Source organism: Homarus americanus, unplaced genomic scaffold, assembly GCF_018991925.1.
Source record: "Homarus americanus isolate GMGI-L3 unplaced genomic scaffold, GMGI_Hamer_2.0 scaffold56009, whole genome shotgun sequence".
In the NCBI taxonomy this organism is placed as follows: Eukaryota; Metazoa; Arthropoda; class Malacostraca; order Decapoda; family Nephropidae; genus Homarus; species Homarus americanus.
Genome location: NW_024739542.1, coordinates 6,310,664 through 6,330,635, shown reverse-complemented (window position 1 = coordinate 6,330,635; position 19,972 = coordinate 6,310,664). Strand labels below are relative to the sequence as shown.

General features: G+C 38.0%; 1 protein-coding gene across 5 annotated transcripts in view; it reads left to right on the top strand.

The window, feature by feature from the left end:
* LOC121874922 overlaps positions 1–19,972 on the top strand; it is a 67,443-nt gene that overhangs the window by 4,535 nt on the left and 42,936 nt on the right. For 4 of the 5 annotated variants that reach the window (XM_042379271.1, XM_042379275.1, XM_042379274.1 and 1 more), the window contains exons 3-10: positions 348–481; positions 3,462–3,600; positions 3,960–4,131; positions 6,066–6,324; positions 12,093–12,322; positions 14,879–15,052; positions 15,421–15,674; positions 16,342–16,516. In XM_042379271.1, coding sequence (XP_042235205.1) covers positions 348–481; positions 3,462–3,600; positions 3,960–4,131; positions 6,066–6,324; positions 12,093–12,322; positions 14,879–15,052; positions 15,421–15,674; positions 16,342–16,516 — 1,537 coding nt within the window. The remainder of the gene's footprint in view (positions 1–347; positions 482–3,461; positions 3,601–3,959; positions 4,132–6,065; positions 6,325–12,092; positions 12,323–14,878; positions 15,053–15,420; positions 15,675–16,341; positions 16,517–19,972) is intronic. The other variant, XM_042379273.1, reaches the window with a different exon arrangement.

Here is a 19,972-nt window from a genome sequence, read left to right as displayed (position 1 = left end):
ACATTTGGTGCTTTATGAAGTCTACTGAATACTATGTATTGTAAATGTCAATAAATCTTTTTATTAGAGTCTTCTTTGTCCCATAAACTAGAGCTTCATGTCTTGGGAGTTTTACAGATTTCTTCAAGACTTGAGAAGCTTCAAATATAATTATTGCATGTGTTGAAAGAATATTCTTATACAGTACAGTAATAGTATTCAGATGATGTAGCTTGTTGATTCCATTGTTCAAGTCACCCATTATGTCTTAAGCCCACCTTAGTTTTGGGCAACATGAGGGTAGACAAGATATACCACAAACAGTAATAAAAAAAGACTTGGTAACACTTAGAATGTTTTCCTGGCAGTGGTGGTGATATTATCATCTTCAACCACCGGGAGGGGGAGTCCACCACAAGCAGAATACCCTGGACCACTGAACAGAACAGGAAGCCAGTAGCTTTAGCCTTCAGTCCCACAGCAGAATGGTTGCTGGTTGCAAGTGAGTTTCCAAAAGAAAGATCAGATATGTAATGCTGCTGTGATGAAGTTAAACTATATTGTTACAGAAATGTTCTCATTTTGGTTATTAATCTTTTAACTGTAACAGTATTGCTTTAAAGTTGATGTGTTTAATTACTGTAACTAACTAACATTTGAAAATGAGGAGGCTACTTTTGAGTCACCATATCTTATGCTAATGATGACAAATTTAAAGAACTACGTTCCTTCCCATTGTCTAATATGTTTTGATCAGAGACAGAATAGTATTTATACCCAATTCTCTGAAATAAATTACAGATACTGTATTAGTGAAACTGTATGCAGTATAAAAGTGCCAATTAAAAGATCAATGGATGGCGAATTGAATGATTGAGTCGGTAAAGATGATAAATGTATTGAGGGGGAATTGTGGTAGAGGAAGTAAGGATAAAAATGTATAGGGGAGGAATGCTTAGTGGAATGTTGAGCATAGTTTACTGTGTGGTTGTGGAGCATTGACTCAAGATGTAAGGGGATGTACTGTAGTATGTTAGAGGCTCAAGGGCAATAAGCGAGGTGAATAGGACATGAAGAATATTATACAGTACACAGAAATAGGATAATGAGGAAGTGAAAGGAGTACTGGACCGAGGGCCATCAAGGATTTTTGGGGTCACATCAACATATTATGGAAATGATGAATGAAATATTTGTACTGCACTCTAAAAACAATGTTACTACAGCTGTGGTTGGTTGGAGAAAAAAGTGATAACTGAGAATTAGGTGGAAGAATGGTGTGTAGGATATACTGGTTAGGAGAGCAATGAGTCAAGTGGGTGCGATTCTGGCCATCCGATACCAAGTGGGAAGAAGCTTGCGAGTAGAAAAAATTATCCAACTCTTTTTGGTTTGATAAAGAGGTGGATGACAGGGTTCTCCATATATAAACAGTGTACTGTACCTATCTTATGTTACCTTCAGTGTTGGAAGATCTATATAATTGTTGCGGAATCATTTCTTTTAAACAAATACCCCTGTACAAGTAATAGTACATTTACATTGCATTATTTATAGTAGCCCAGCTGTTTGTGTTTATATCAGAACATAATACTCTCGTAAAAAAGTGTAATATCACACAAATATATATACTGTACAGTAAGTCCTCGTTTAGCGATGTGGTTCTGTTCCTGAAAACCGCGACGTTAACAGAATCAATTTTCCCCATAAGAAATAGATAAAATACTGGAATTACGTTCCCCAGCCTCCCTTTGCCCCATAAATACATTACATATGCATAAATTCAATGGCATTTTTATAGAAAATAGTAAATATATAAATAAACTAAATAATTTTGTATTTTACTCACTGATGGGTGAAGGTGGAGCACGTGTGTGGTGGGTAGTGGAGAGGAGGAGGGTGGCGAGTCACCAAGACCCGGCCGGTGGCTCCTCCTCCTGCTCTGACTGGGGTTTCTCCTCCATTTTTGCTTCTTCACAACACTAGCATCAATAGGTGCTTGGAAGCCATTTCGAATGGTTAGAGTACAGTACTGTACAGAATTTAGAGCAAAAACACTTAAACACGCACGAATGCTGTGGAAGCCTAACAAAGCCTGGCGATGCTGTGACGCTCTGCGAGAGAGAGCATAGCGCGCCAAGATGAGTGAGGGTGTTGCGCCATATAAAGTAGTTCGTGACAAAGTTATACTGAATCAGCGGGACATTGTCCGAATCATGGGCATCTAAAGAATAGTGACATTATAACGTAACAACGTTGTCAGGGGCAACGTTAAACGATTACTTACTGTACTGTATTGCCCTTTTAACCCCCAACCCAAGGAGTAGAAGAGATTTAGCAGTCATAGTATCTTGTTTATGTTAATTTTTGTAAGTACTAATTACAGAAGTGTGTAAACTATTGCCAATCAAAATTTGAGACTAAATATATTTACAGTACCAGTCAAGAGTTATACTTGAAGCTAAAAAAAAGTCAGCATTCAACTTTTCATATAGGAGAGGTGGAATCTGTTATTACAGTGATATCTCCATTAGCTGGAAAAATTGGTGCAGAGCACTTCCAGGAATGAGAGATTTCCAGGTAACAAGATGACTCAATCAAAGCCGGAAAAAATCCCTCATCCCAGAATTTTCCAGAAATTTCCAGGTAACTGAAAAATTTTCTTGGATGTTCCAGAAATTGCCCATTACATCATCTTTTGAACCCTAAAAAATATCCCCTATCCCTGGAATTTTCTGGGTATCGGGAAATTTTTCTCAGAATTTTCTGGAAAATTCTGGCTTTGAGAATGATTTTCCGGGAAAATTTCGTTTCCTGCTGTCGTAGAGTTCCGGGTTTGAGGGATTCCGACTAATGGAGATATTACTGTATTATGACTACGCATCTTACACTCTGAGACTTAAAGTGACTGAAGTGGTTGAGGCAAGTTTATTAGATGTGCTTTGCACTTGGTCAGGACTTAGCTCAGAGATTCTGAATCACACTTATGGTCAAATATCAAAGATGTTTCCAACAAACTGGAGCAATTGGTTACAAATGCTATTTATTGGTTTGGCTTCTTTATAATTAGATTACAAATGAGGAAAGGGTTTTGTCATGATTATGTGGGGTAACTCATAAACATTAAAAATACTGTAATGTTGGAGACCACAATAATAGGGCATTGTGAGGAAGTCATGTTTGTTAGCATTGTGGAGTCAGGGTATGTTGTAGAGGCCAAAGTTTGGATATGTTGTTAAGTTCTAAGTTTGGGTTTGTTTTAGAGTGTAGTACATTGTACTGAGTTTTGGTATGTTCTAGAGTACTGAGTTTAGGTATGTTATAAAGTACTGTATAGTACAATATTAAGTTTAGGTTTAGGTATGTTGTAGACTCAAGTTTGAATGCTGCTTTGTTGAAGAACTTCTAACAAATTATATTTACTGTAATTGTGGTTCAACTCTTGGTAGATATACTGTATATACCTTTACTTTGTGTTTCAGGTGAAGATGGCACACTGTTTGTTGTGCCTCTAGGAAGTCGGCTCGATCCTGGCACTTCTCGTGATCATCGCTTTAAGACAGATGATGTGTTGGTTCTTCCTCCTAATGGTAGCCGAGCACGCCCCACTTCCCTTGTGTGGTAATTAGTGGAGGACGTGTTCAAGAGTATTTAACATGAAGCTGCAATTTTATATAATGTCATATTTTTATTTTCTTGTTTTGGATGCAGAGAAGTACCTGAAAACTTGAGATAAGGAATCTCATGGCCAGCCAGTACATGTTCCCAAGCAAGAAGTTGATACTCTTCTTAACAGTGTAGCAGATAGGATAAACTGTTTTGAATATACAGACCTGTAAATCATGAAAAAATGAGCTTAGTGATGATATTCCCATATAAGGAAGTTTGGACAAATTTTCTAAGCTTTTCATTTAGAGAACAACTTTGAAATCCTTAACCATTTCCTATCTACAAGATCAAAATTTACCATGTGTCCCCAGGTGGCAGACACTCGTGGGTGATGCCTCCTTGGCCATCATTGGCACGGAGCTCGGGGAACTGTCTTTCATTGAACTCAGCAGCGGAAAGGAAGTAGGAGGAACATACATAACTGTTCCTGTTAAACAGCTTCACTTGTGCCGGGATAACTCCTTGGATACTGTGTACTTGTTGGTAAGGAGTCTTATCTTTTCATCACAATTAACCTTTTGTGTTTCTCAAAATTGGGAAACACTTAGTCACCTTATTGTCAGTTTATTGTCCATAATTTTTTAATGGTGGAGAAATTCAACTGAATCCTTTTTGTACTCTGAATTCCAAATGATTTAGCATAGAAAATCATGAAAACAGTTAGCTATAAATAAATGTTTCTTCCTTTCAGGGAACACCAGCTGGTTTGTTTTATATGTTGTGGCAGTTTATTTTCTCTTCTGTTGTTAATGGGTTGTTACCAACCTCTTGTTTTTTGTAGGAAACTCTTTGACAGACAGGTTGTCCTCGCAAATTCATGGAAATATGCATTAAAAACATATGAAAATTTGCTAATCATTTGCTAAATAACTAATTATAATTGTACAACATAAATCTTAATTATTTCAAACTTATGCTTTAATGCCATATATATTGGACAGTTTTTTTTACACTGATTCCACTCTTTATAAACAATGTGGTTCAGACTCAAAAAATTTAGTGAGCCCAAAGTTAGCTTAATTTGAACAAATTTTGAATTGCATGCATCAAAAATGAATAAAAATTGCTATGATAAACAATAAAATTGATTTATAGTATATCATAAAATACATATTTTATGTACAAAAAACAGCTCTTCTTTCACTCGAACCATCCTCGAGGTGATGTGACAGTTCAGCAAGCAGTCACCTAGCTATCTCAGACACATGTGGCAGGCTGCAGTTGATCTGTACTGTGTATATCTCATGACATCACATCGGGGGAGGGAGGGCTGCTTAGCAGCGGCTGGGCTGGCTACACAGTTACAGCCTATTGCCTCATTACATACGTTCACTTCCTACACATACACACCCATGCTCTTCATTTTTCTTATTTTAAAGTCTTATATTATATTTTCTTTATTTCCAAGCCACATAAGAGTATTTTAATGATTTTTCTCTCAAACATGGTAATTGGGGAGTGCTCATGTAAATGCACTGATTTGCAGAAAAACAGACAACTGAGACACTAATTTGCGAGGTCAAGCTGTAATGTACTTTATAACCACTGGTACTAGTAAAAATATAATATTTTGCTCCCTTTGCAACCAATGCCCTAACAAGAGAGGTTAGGAGCAACATTTACCTTACAAGGCTAACACCTTTCCTTTCACTGTTTGTCATTGGTCATAATAGATTTCTAGTATCAAGCAATGTCCAGCTGTATCCCATTTAACAAAAGATTTGCCTTTACAATTCTGTATTTTCTCAAAGAGCTAAGTGCATTACCCTTGTAAATTTGAGTACTTTGGGTATATTGTGGTTCTCTGTATTCTTATTATTATTATACCAAACTCCAGACTTTGCTTACTTCAGTTTGTAAGATTTGTCTCAATGAGCTAATAATCCATTTACCAGTACAGCTGGCAGTCAGTGGTTGTGGTAACCTTACCCATACTGTGTCACAGGGCCCACCTGATTTCATATCCTTGTGGAATTTTGGCATGTTGGACAAGAATATCGGTTTGATGCTAAATACTGTACGGGGGTGCTACTATAGTGTACAGTCTACAAATATAATCTAACCTGATCTAACCTAAGCATCATGTAGACTGCATGCTATAATAGCACCGTATAGGGTTACATAAAGCCCTGTTACAGATGTTTGTTGGGAGTCTAATTGGAATTTACCCTATGTAGTAATGGAATTATGGTATATGTAATAACCACTACTTGACGATTATCTTGTATAACGTTTATGCCTAATACTTTGTTAGGCTTTCAGAGCAGTTTTGAAAATGATGATTCAAATGCCTGTTTCTAGAAAAGAGCTTAATTTGCATGACTAGGTTGCAAGGTAAGATCCTCAGCCTTGGTGGTGCCATAATTAGTTTAAACTAGAGAGGTGCCACTTTACATATTTATCTCTTTTTCTTCTAGATCACAGGGCCAGAGGACCGACAGTGGCGCTTGGTGCTGGAACAGCGTAGCAGCCAGTATCTCTTTCCCTTAGAGCATATCACTCCAGAGTGGCCTGAAGATGAGAGTCCCAGTGGGTCTTTACACCGCACGGGGCCTCCCACAAGGTCTCGACTTCTGGGACTCAAGCAACTCTCTGTGGAAAAATTACAGATGCTTAAACAAAGATTGGCTGAAGCAAAGACCGGATCCAGACGCAAGCCTTTAACTGAGAACAAAGGTTAGTTAAGGTTCCGCAATTGTAATATGATTATGAAATTAAATCTGTTAAGTACCTTTTGTTTAGGAAATTAATTTTCTTATATTACTCAACACTGTACAATGAAAGCCAAAAGTAGTGTCGTGAAATTTGGTGAAAACATATGCCGAAGGGCTAAACTTTTGGTGCGCTCTGCCTTGCGGTAGGGGCTCTCATAATGTTTTTCGAGTTATATTTAATCTTTGGACAAAACCACGACACGACTTTTGTCTTTGATTGCACCTTTTGTATAAGAGGAAGTTGAACTATCATTTTGATGCCTTGGCCAAGCAGGGTTGTCTAAGGTTTGCACCTAGTTTGTCATTGCCATATCTTGATGTACTTACAGTAAGCTAACTGTTAGGACATACACCTTTTAAAAATAAAGGAAATATGTTTAAGGAAGTTACCTTTATGCAGTATATGATTAGTCATATTAAAATCTTAACTGGGTTGAGTATTGTGAAGGTAACCAGATGGAAAAGGTTTGTCTCTCTGCCCATAGCCACTTGGACTCCTGAGTGATCTATTTGTTCGATGGATTAATGTTGAATCCTTCTGTTTTTTGTGTGAAAGTTGGTACAGTAATAAACAATACTGATTCATAGGATGTGGTTTAGGTGAGTGTACAATAGTTGGAACAGGTACAATAAGGTGTGAAATAAGTTGCTAAATGAGGTCAGGTCAGGTATTAGTGTCCAGTTTCTTAGGGTATGGGGGTGGTTATGCCATCAAGTGAAGTACAATAGTACCTCGATACACCAGACTAATGGGGATAGACCCCAGGTCAGAAAATGCGGAAGTACAGAAAAAGTGAATCTATAGAGGGGGAAAGTTTTTGGACATTACACTGCTTATTTGGACTCTTTCATGAAACCAGTTGTTTTTATAATGGTATTACTGCGCCTCAACAACTAAGCACGTAATATTTTTAGCAAAACACAGTTACATTAACAATAAAAAAATACGAGAGATAGAACAATGGGTTGAATATCAGACAAAGTCTGGTTGTTTACAACTGTTTGCACTGATATGATTGATACATACTGTAAAGTGTTAAATAAATACTGTACTGTACAGTACTGTAAGACAAATATAAGAAAAATATAAAGAGTGTAGGGGTATATTGTGTGTGGGAGATGAGTGTGTATCAGGGAGCAGCAGGCAGGGGGTAGCACGGGTGTGTGGCACCCACTCCTTCCCTCCCTCTCCCAGGGGTCCCTTTGACACATCTTTGTGATTTCCTCATAATTATCATATTATTTAGGTTCATTTGGTGCCGGGTTGATAAAGTATTATCTTAAAATAATAAACTTTCCCCCCAAAACTATCCCACACTCAACCCAAATGAGTATTAAATTCCCGGTTGTTTGTTTACAAAGCCGAAACAGGTTTATTCATTAATCAGTTGTCTAAGTGTACAAGTAGACAAATCAAGTCATCATTTATCACTCAAAGGTAGTAAATGCCGTTGTTAGGAAAATATATCCACATTAAATACTTTACAATGTTATAATGACCCTGTTGTAAGCTGATTTGCTGAAAGCTTTCTCTCTCCATCCTGAGTGAATATCTTCCGATACAGTTTATCCTTTTATTTTCAAGTCAAATTACAAATTATATATTGTATTTTTTCTGTTATTGGAGATGTTATATTGATCATGAATAATTTCACACCACAAGAGTCTGCTCGTACGAAAACATAATATTGAATCAATAAGTAAACCTGGCGAATGTGGCAACTCCTGGTCTGCCCCAACACTCCCAGCCTGTTTACATACACAGTGTCTTAACTCTTGTTAGGCCTACAGCAAATCTGATTAGAACACTGTACAGTATTCAGTGAGTAAGTGTTGTTCTTTTCATGAGAATTTTTTTTTATCCATTTCTTAAAATAGGTACTCTACAGTATTTTATTAATTTCTTAAGATAGGTACTCTCCCATTTCTTAAAATAGTTAATCTACATTGTTTCACCCATTTCTTAAAACCCCGTATTCTACATAAAATTTTTACGTAAATGAGTGTAGGTAGCGAGATATGGCACACTGATATAATGCAGAGGAGACAGGATTCAGACAGAGGCATGTTCTGCACAACACCCGTACATAGACGCTCAACTGCAAATACGATCACACAAGCCATCCAGACTGATCTTGGATTTCCGGACTTTTTTCAATATTTCCGGTGAATAAAGGGGTGGTCTGGAGCTCCTCAGAGGACCCCTGAAAAGCAAATTCTGGTGTATAGTGGTCGTACTGTATCTCCCTGTGTTCTAAAGTTATAAGATGTAGGATATCTTCGGGGGTAACATGTTACTTGTCAGTCGGTCAGGTCACAGTAGTGATATATCTGGTTGAGTGTTGACAGTGAACTGTGTTAGATAATGGCTGTTCGTAGCTCTCATGTAGTTAATACAAATGTGATAAATCATTTTAATGTAATAAATGATTAATATAGAACTTACTTTGAAATTGTCACTAATGCTTTTGCAGTGTGCGTGTGTGTGTGTGTGCGCGAATAATAAACGGTTTATTAATAGAGTTCCAGCCGGTGGCTGAAAATATACAAACTTACATGTGATTTAGACATAATGATATGCGTTCAATACATTTACAGGGCTGTACATTACGTAAATCAGGAGTCGTTTATTATTTTAAACAATAGATGGGATGGTGCTATTCTTATGTGTGCGCGCGCACACGTGCGAAGTTGTCCAGACTTGAGTTCAGATTAACCTTTTCACTGTGGTCATATAATTCTTAAGCCTAGCTACCTTGTGTGGCTGTTTTTAGTAAATTAGAAATAAATTAGCTGTCATATTTAAACTTTTAAACTATATTAGTGATAAAAATGTGCGGATCTTGTCTGGATACAGACACCCACCTGGTAGGTGGATTATGTAATACAGTAGTATGGTTCTGGGGTGGGGAGTAGCTCAGACCCAAATGCCAGACACACGATGGAACCATGTGTTTCTCTCCCACAGTATACTGTATATAAAATACTTTTTGTATGTGTACTATGTATCTGTTCCTTATGCATATCCACAATTTTGAAGATAGAGAGCTGAAATTTGGTAGGGGGAGGTGCAGGTGGCCTAAGGGATGGTCATACACTATCTCCTGTCTCTCCATCTGGGTAACTCAGCTAGTTTACAGTACTGTATTATATTTTCCTATAAAATCATCAATGGGTTTGTATAAGTGAATTTTTTAAACAGCATTAATTTTCAAGCAAAATAAGCTTATAATGCACTGATAATTGTTGCTAAATATAACAAAGTATGGGATGTGGAGGATGTCTGCTCCACCACACCTGCAGCATTATATTCTCATGTGTTTTCCTCAATAATGGACATTGCACGTGGGATTAGTTTGTGCACCAACTTACACACTATTATGTACTGTACACAGTATTTACTGATTTCCTCACACCACACCATCTCTTCAATAGTTTTACAGTGTGGGGTATGCCTCAAAGCATGGGTAATTGCAGATAGGGACATTACACTGTCAACACTTATGTTGTTCGCTGTTGCTTTTTCTACCCCCCTGGTTGTGTGGGCACACACATGGCATCTATGTCCTGCAAGAGGTTCAATGAAGTGCCTTTCCACTAGGTGTTAGGCATGTACTCCAATTTGGCCATTAGTGTGATGTTTGGTGGAGAACATTATTACTAAAGTTTGGCAGTGGCTGGTTACTACCTATTTTCACTTGGTGCTTGTAGTAACTTGAGAAATGATATGTCCAACATATGGATAAAGAACTTGATATACCGCTTCACATCAGCCTCATTTTGTAATCATACTTTAACAACCATGCGCTTTTTCTTTCTCACAACTTGCTGTTGTCAGTCTCTCTTGCCACTATCACACATCCCTCCTTTGTGAGCAGTAGGGAGCATGTGTATAACTCTATTAACACATCACTTGAATCACAGAATTTTCTTACTGTGCTGTATCATATGCTTGAGCACAGCAAGTTTAGGCATGCTTTTTCTGTTTGCTCGCACAGTTCCACATGCACCAGTATTTTCCTCGAGGAAGGAAAGAAAGAGGTCAGGGCTGGTATAACATTTGTCAACAAAGAGTACATGTGCTTTCTTGAGATGAGGAGGCAGTAATGTTTTGACAACAGAACAACAGAACCAAAAATACCGAGATTTTCATCATGCACAACCTCTTGCTTCCTTCCCAGTACAGTATACAGAATGAAGTGTGAACTGTAACCACTTTCACAGTCACACAGTTTTACTCCAAAATGAAGACACTTTGAAGAAATGTGCTGCCAATGCCAAGGTGACCCCCTCCACTTCACTTCACCAGGCTCTCATCTATGAAGACATCTTTAAAGGGTCTGAACGTTGTATTGAAATTTGTGCATACATAATTAAGAACTGGCAGATTTTTCTGTAGTTTATCACCTTGAAGAAGTTGTGTCGTCAGTGAGATAAAGCAAGTTTAGGATTGTGGAAGTCTATCACAGGGTATCAGTTCCCCAAAATCCTTTGTTTAAATATGGTATCTGTTGACTAGTAGTCATTTTTTTCTTTTTTATTTTGTGGCATCATTATACAAAAGAAAAGGTGCATCTCATCTCTTGTTGTCCACTCCACTAGTCTGCTATGAGGTTGAATAGTAGGCAGTGTTCCATGTACATGTTCATAGTAGCAATTAGTCTCCATCACTACATTGTCCACTAAGTCTTTATCAATAAATTAAAAAAGAAATCAAGTTCTTGTGAATTATCAGTCAGAGTGCCAGCATCAGTTACATGTACAGTATACCAGATTATGATGAATCAAAATTCAACTGTGTTGGATGGGCTGGTGAGACCCAGCCTCACCTGCCTTTTCATTGAAGGTTTGTTTCCTTGGCCGCTGCACACATGGATCATTGTCCTTCTCACTAGTGTCGTCCGAGTTTTTTTCATCACTTAGTTCTTCCTCTTCTTCACTGTTAGGCCAATATTCATCACATTTTAAATCACTCGTATCATCTGTTTTATGTGCATCAAGAATATGTTAGTAATTAGCACTGTCTTGCCTCGCCGCTGAGGTTGAGGTGGCTACAGCAAGAAGTATCGTTCTCTCTCCTTTGACATGATGAAGCAAACTGCAGAAAAATTTTTCATATTGTATGTCAACACTTGAGGGATTGCCACTTCAGCCTACTATAACTAACATTTGCCTGCCAAATTATCGAGTGCAAATTTTTAGGGATGATCTCTATACATACCAGCCACAGTGAACCCTCAACACAAAGAGACCATATGTGTACCAATCACAGTGAACCCTTACAACACAGAGACCATGTGTACCAACCTTAGTGAACTCTCATAACTCATAACACAGAGACCATATGTGTGTACCAGCCAGTGAACCCTCACAACAAGAGACCATATGTGTACCAACCACAGTGAAAGGGCTAAAAGCTGATCTGGAATCAAGAGTGGAAGCGGGTCAGAGGCAAAATCTAGATGGGATGGATCCAGATTGGAAGGGCTATAGTGTATGGTATCTTGGAAGAAGTATAAATACAAATTTTGGAGTACGTACTCTGGTGCAGATCAAGAACACATACAACAATATGTATGGTGGGGATCCATTAAAAGAAAATTTAAATGCATATTAGAAGGCAAAGTAGTGTAGGACAAACTTTATTTATTTTCTTTTTATTATTTTCTTAGATTTTCATATACCGGTATGTTCTCCATAAAACATATTTGATAAAATGTTTTGTTTTAGGAGTAGACACATGTGACATTGATGAATTGTCAGCAACGACCACACCAGAGCAGGCAATGACCACTTCCACTACTTCCATTGCTTCGGGTGGAGAGGGTGAAACTGCTCCGACTGTTGCTGCACGACCAGAGCGGCTGTGCAAGTTTATCCATGACGTGTTAGCCACCCCACAGTATGCCAAAGAACGATACTTATTAGCAGGACATTGTAAACCCAATTCTACCTTAATGGTTGGTGATTTCTGTGATTTCATTTGTTAGAAATAAGTTTAAGTAGTTTAAATTTAATGTAAAGTATTTTTTACAGTGGCATGCTTGTTATTTCTTTACCCTTCTTGTGATTTATGTTTCTTTTGATCCACCTCACTTAAAAGTGGTGGAGGAGTAATGATGGGAAGTAGATAGCTAGATAGAGATGGAATGATATAGTATGAATGAACTATACTGTACAGGTATTAGTACTTTGTAGCAAAATTTGGTGTGAGAGATATGCGCATGGAAAATATTTTTCAAAACCTCTACTTGTGGAGATAGTCACAGGAAATGGAGAGAATGAAAGAGATTGACCTTTGAATACAATATGCACTAGTAACAAAATGTTTAAAAACCAGGAGGAAGCACTTTGATTTAAACTTCTCCCTTTGTTAAGCTTCTCTAACTACCTTCCTTGTTTTTTGTTTTGAGATTGCATCTCAAGAAGACTGAAACAATTGGTTTTCATGGAAGTAATCTAGTGAAGAAAAAAGAGAACATAAAGAGTTGTACCATATCACAACATCTGTGATGAATTTTGTGTGTGTTGTAGGTATAAAGTCCTAAGGTGCCTCAATATGTACTTGGAGAGTCTTGCTTTGAATGATTGTGATAATTTTGGCCTTCAGTCATCCCTGATTTTTTGGAAATTTGCTTTATGGAAATTAACTATAATGGAAATGGTTAGTTTATGACTAAAATTCAATAAACAGAAAGCAAATATTGCTATAATGGAAATTTAGGTAAAAAACTCAAATATATTTCAGAAGAAAGTAAAAATATACATGGTTAAAATTTTTCTCCTCCCATCCTCCAAAAATTAATAAAAACTGCTATAATAAATATAAAAATGATGCATAGGACATCATAAAATACATTAACACACATTTTATGTAAAAAAAATAGTTCAGCCAGCCAGCTAGCTGACTCAGATGTATGACTGCTGTGACCTGAACATTAGAGTATTGAAGTGATTTTTCCACAACTTCTATAGTTTCATAATGTGTAGCAATGGCAACGTGTATAGCCATCTCACAGCTGGTTGCCAATGTATTATGGGGCTGTCTACAGTATTAATACAGTACTCACACACACACACTTATCTCTCTCTCTCTCCACTGATTTAATTGCTGCATTATGTGTGTTTATGTTGAGAATAGTATTAATAAAGTTTGTTGTTTGTTATTATTTGTACGGTATTTGTTACATTGTAGAGTCAAGATTTTGTGTAAGAACTTAATTATACTTTACAATGGGAGTTCAATATGTGGGATTTCTGTATATGACAAGATTTTATGGAACCTAACCCTTCTGGATATTGGGGGATGACTGCATTTAAAAATTATTAGTACTGTAATAAATTATGGGGGATTAAAGTGGGAAAATTTTCAAATTGATAGTGAATCATTCTACAATTATCCAGGATGAAGGTGTATTGATATCTAAAGTGCAGTATGCAGATGTAGGGATGAACAGCTTCAATCTTATTTGAATTTTGGGCATACCTGAAAATCAGGTTTGATATTTAGGGATAGAGGCTAATGATAAATGAATTAAGTGTGTGGAAGAGTTAATAGTTTGCATGATTATTAGATTTATATTTTTTCTTTATTGTGGTGGGGAGGAAGCTGAAAATTAGGTAAGTAATTAGACAAATAAATAAATAAATAAATAGATAGATAATGGTGAACTGTGGCTCTGTAGGCAAGGGATGAGTTTCTGTAGTTGGATGGATAGCCGTATCTCAGACTTGTTTGATTGCCGTAATATTTCAGATAAATTTAAAATTGCTGTTCATTTGTACAGTACCCAGAGAAGGCCAAATGAGGGATCAGTAATAACTTGAATCAGTTTTGGGTTTTATACTTTTTTTCTTTTTATCTAAGGAGAAATGTAGGGGAAAACAAGATAAATTTTTAAGTGAACTAAAACAACCAATGTTAATGAATATACAAAATGATATAAAACAATCCTGAAATTCAAAAAACATAAGTTGTGTGTCGGGCAGATAAAATGTTCATGCCACAGCACGAACACATCTGATAAAATAGCTGGTGTCTGGCTACTCTGTATTTAAATGTAATGGGAAAAGTGCAAGAGTAAACACAAATCCATAGATGAATGAACTATGGACAGACCTGGTTGTTAGCTTGTTACAGGTATGGGAGCTTTTTCTATCTAATAATTAGTACTCGGGTGGGCTGACATTCGATATAACATCCCTCAACCCTTGGTACTCTTATATATCAGAATTCAATGAGCCAAAGGTCTACAGGTATATTTTTGTTTTCTTGGTACCAATTATTAGGTTAAGTAGGAGAGAATTTATTTGTATGTGCTATAATTGGGCTTTAATTATTTCAATACCTTTATATCGGGCCACTGCTCCAACTTCATTCTTAGCTGAAATAGAATATACAGTTAATTTCTTAACTTAAGATACTCTCATCTCTTTTCTTTTTTTTTTTTTAATCCTTGGAAATTATGTACTGTACAAGTTTTCTAATGTTTATTATAATATTTTTTCCCTTACAGGTATATAGTACTGACCTGGAGCCAACTCCATTGTATGTGTTCAAAATCATACCCGATGCTGACAAAGTGGTGCTTCAAGATGAGATGATCTTCTTGTCAGACACGGAGTCCAACAGAAAAATTACAATGGTGTCCACATTTTTCTCTTCCTCTTCAAAAATCGATGGAACAATAGTAAGTGGTTAGAATTTAATTTTGTTATTCTGATATGAAATGTTAGAATCTTTTACAGCATATCTCACAGTTTTCTAGGCCTAAGAATCTTTTCGTGAAACTTGTTTTCATACATGCGTCAGGCCTCAGAGAGGGATACCTGAATAAGATAAAGAATGAAATGATATGTGATTGCCAACTTTATTCTGTTCCCAACCTTGTGTAATCAAGCATGTACACCAAGGCCTGAGGGTTTAAATTGCTTCACACTTTCTTAGTATTTTCTTATAATATGCAGGGATTCTAGTTTTTAAGCAAAAGTAGGAAAGAATATGTAAGTACATACTTTGCAGCTCAAGAATTATATCTTATGTTTTCTTACATCTTAGGATAGCAAAATCAATCCAGTAATACAAGAAATAGAATTACCAGAAGAAGAAGAAATTCTGTGTCTCTACCCAAGTCCTCCCTTGGTGTCATCAGAGGTTAACAGCAGCCCTCCGTGCTCTGGACGATCCTCTGTGTTAGGAAGAATAATACGAGGGGAAGAAGATGAGGAGGAAGATGTAGAGCTTCCAACTCACACATGGCCTCATGGCTGCTTAATACTAACCTCAAAAGCTCTCTATATATGTCAGCCAAGGTGAGATCTATCTCCCTTTTTCTTTATATTGTAAAGATGTCTTCAGGGTTTTCAATGTATCCAGCTGCTGACCAGTTTAACTGATGTGTAGGCCAGTCTCTGGGTTGAAACTCCAGGTCCCAGGGCCATAATTTGTGGTTAGGATCTAAACATTGAATTATGAAGATTATTATTGTATGATGTTTAAGGAAGTTCATAATCAGCCTACACACCCTCTTCATACAACCATATTCAGAATATCCCAAACTTAGTGCTCTTTTATCTTCAGCATTCTTTGTTCCAGAGCCTTTTTCACCATGCACACTTTCATAACCTGATGTATGTTTGCCAACATGGCTGATGAGGTTACCATCCAGTACTACAATTTCCATTTCAACATGCTTCAATACTACATGCAACAACCTATCCCAGAACTTGTAATTTTTTCCCTCACATAGCCCAACCTGTGGGGCGTGTACTGACACAACAATGGCCAGATTCTTGCCCATCAATAACTTTAATACCAAAATTTTCACATTTACCCTTTTCACTTTCAACACTTTCTCCACTCAATATTCAGCAATCAAAATCCCCAGTATGAATAATGTTGTACACAATTTAGTGATTCTAAATAATACTTCTTGGAATTGAGTTTCATTCTTCAGACCCCTTTTCTTTTTGTATTCAGAATGAGTGTGGAGTCTCTCTTCATGAACCTGGTGCTCAGAGCTGGTGACATCGACAGTGCCAACAAACTTGGAGTCATATTCTCCCTGGACCCCAAGCTATTTGAACTGGCTGCAGATGTTAAGCTTCGATCTCGCAACTTTAGTACAGCCATTGCCCTGTACAAACACTCTAGGGTAAGAGTAGCTTCATCAAAAATTTCATTAATATCTATTGTATGTGTGTGTGTGGAATGTTATTTGAGAATCTTTATTAGGTATTCTTATGAATTACTTTGTACCGTATATTGTGGCCCTTAAGTCAACCTGGCATATAAGACGACCTTAATTATTTCAATTGAAATTTTTTATCTAGGCCTATACCTGGCTCTTAAGTCAATCCCCTAAACTGCAATTTGAAAGCTATGTCCGTGGTTTCAGCTGAACTTGTCAACATTTACTTTTTAACAGCACTCCCTAACAAGTTTTACCAAATTGCAGCATTTTCAAAACGTTAAAATACCTTTCAGTGTTAACTACGTTTTTTATACAAACAAACATTACTAGGGCACACAAATGTGGTGAAAACAAATCACAGCAATACAGTTCCCATAAGCGTAAAAATATTTAAGATACACTGTACACTAGGTGAGTAATGACAATTTACTAGTACTGATAGTTTATTGTTAAATACTGTGACAAGTAAAAAAAATTCAAACTTAATAATTATGGTACAGTCAACCCTCGCTTTACGCGGTCCCACATTCAGCGTTTCCATGTTTACGCGGTACCCTGCCGAAACCGGAATGCTCACATTCCGCGGTGCGTGTACCCCTTTACGCGGAGAGCGGCTGGCGAGCCGCGCCATTTTTGGATCCAAACCTCCCGCCATCTCTCCCGCCCTCTCCCGCTATCCGCCATGTTGTGTAACCGGCGCGAGCAGGGTGCGCACAAGGTCACCCAGTCATCAAAACATTACCGAGTTCTTCACCCGCCACCTACCACAGCCGGCCCAAGTCAGTGATAGTGATAATTATAGTGAGGATATGGACTTATATGGACTTTGAGGGGTTTGACAAAGAGGCCCTGCAAGCCTCCGTGGTGGATAGTGATACAATTGATACAAGTGATACAGGTGAGGGCCAATAATCTGCCCTCTGCCTCGGAACCAACCCCCCATCCCCTTGTGCCCAGCCATCTTTTCTACTAATGTAAGTGTTAAAAAACCTAATATTATTGATATTTCTCTTAATTATTAATTGTGTGTGCATACCATCATAAAATTAAGAAGTTATTTTTACTACAACGTAGGTATTGTGTCTGAAAAAGTGGAGTTTGGGGGTCGGCCTGGTCTCTATTTCAATTAATCCCATATGTTATGTTGTTCACTTTTCGCGTTTCTCACTTTCCGCGGTATCCTGTGGGTTGAATTAACCGCGTAAAGTGAGGGTTCACTGTACAGTTAACCCTCACTTTACGCGGTCCCGCATTCCGCGTTTCCACGTTTACGCGGTGCCCTGCCGGAACCCAGGATGCTCACATTCCGCGGTGCGTGTACCCCTTTACGCGGAGAGCGGCTGGTGAGCCGCGCCATTTTTGGATCCAAACCTCCCGCCATCCGCCATGTTGTGTAAGCTGCGCGAACATGGTGCGCACAAGGTCGCCCAGTCATCAAAACATTACCAGTTCTTCACCCGCCACCCACCACAGCCGGCCCAAGTCAGTGATAGTGATAATTATGGTGAGGATATGGACTTATATGGACTTTGGGGAGTTTGACAAAGAGGCCCTGCAAGCCTCTGTGGTGGATAGTGATACAATTGATACAAGTGACACAGGTGAGGGCCAATAATCTGCCCTCTGCCTCGGAACCAACCGCCCATCCCCGTGTGCCCAGCCATTTTTTCTACTAATGTAAGTGTTAAAAAACCTAATATTATTGATATTTCTCTTAATTATTAATTGTGTGTGCATACCATCATAAAGTTAAGTATTTTTACTACAACGTAGGTATTGTGTCTGAAAAAGTGGAGTTTGGGGGTCGGCCTGGTCTCTATTTCAATTAATCCCATATGTTATGTTGTTCACTTTTCGCGTTTCTCACTTTCCGCGGTATCCTGTGTTGAATTAACAAAAGTGAGGGTTCACTGTACAGTTAACCCTCACTTTACGCGGTCCCGCATTCCGCGTTTCCACGTTTACGCGGTGCCCTGCCGGAACCCAGGATGCTCACATTCCGCGGTGCGTGTACCCCTTTACGCGGAGAGCGGCTGGTGAGCCGCGCCATTTTTGGATCCAAACCTCCCGCCATGTTGTGTAAGCTGCGCGAACATGGTGCGCACAAGGTCGCCCAGTCATCAAAACATTACCAGTTCTTCACCCGCCACCCACCACAGCCGGCCCAAGTCAGTGATAGTGATAATTATGGTGAGGATATGGACTTATATGGACTTTGGGGAGTTTGACAAAGAGGCCCTGCAAGCCTCTGTGGTGGATAGTGATACAATTGATACAAGTGACACAGGTGAGGGCCAATAATCTGCCCTCTGCCTCGGAACCAACCGCCCATCCCCGTGTGCCCAGCCATTTTTTCTACTAATGTAAGTGTTAAAAAACCTAATATTATTGATATTTCTCTTAATTATTAATTGTGTGTGCATACCATCATAAAGTTAAGATAATATTTTTACTACAACATAGTTGTGTGTCGTCAAAAAGTGGAGTTTGGGGATCGGCCCGGACTCCATTTCAATTAATCCCATATGTTATGTTATTCACTTTACGCGTTTCTCACTTTCCGCGGTACCCTCCGGGTTACATTAACCGCGTAAAGTGAGGGTTAACTGTACATGATAAGCAAATCATGCTGTACATTATATTGACAGTATATGGTAGTACACTGTACTAGCAGTATATGGCAACAAGTACAGAGGTTGACATTTTATACCTGTTGTAGAAGATGACCCCTAGTTTTGAATAAAAAATTTGAAGCTTCAAATTCGACTTATAGGCCACAATACACGGTACCTGTTTAGTCAAAACTACCGGTAGCTCTGTAGAGTATATTACCCCCATGTATGGCAATTGAGAATGTGAGCAAGAGTATTCCTTCTTGCTTTAGCCCTATCCCACTGCTCTCTACTTGTCTAATGCAATTTTTTCTTTTTCATATTCTCCTTGTTTTGAGGTTTCTATACCTCTTGATTTACCCCACTGAACCATGGGAGAGGAATAAAATTCAGATAGAAAGTGCTTAGCTGTCATTGATATCTTTCTCAATATTCCTTATAAATCAATCAGCCAATCAAGTGCCATCCTCATGTTGGAGGGTTAGTTATTGCATCTCTTTTCTTCAAATGTATTGAGGCTTTCTTTACCAATCCTCTCAGATTCTGCATCTCTTCAGTGATCCAGATATCTATTACCGGTAATTACTTTATATGACAGATTTTTTATTTTATTTTTTTTTATTTACTTTTTTTGGTGGGGGGGAGGATAAGTAATATATTGCAGTACAGCTTTAGAATAATACAGATAACCAGAAATTATACTGTAACTTTAAATTTTATTAATTTATCATTTGGCATGTGAGCAGTAAATTACTCAATGCTTCCATGTTCACAGGTCATGCTCCCTCTACTGTACTGTACTCAT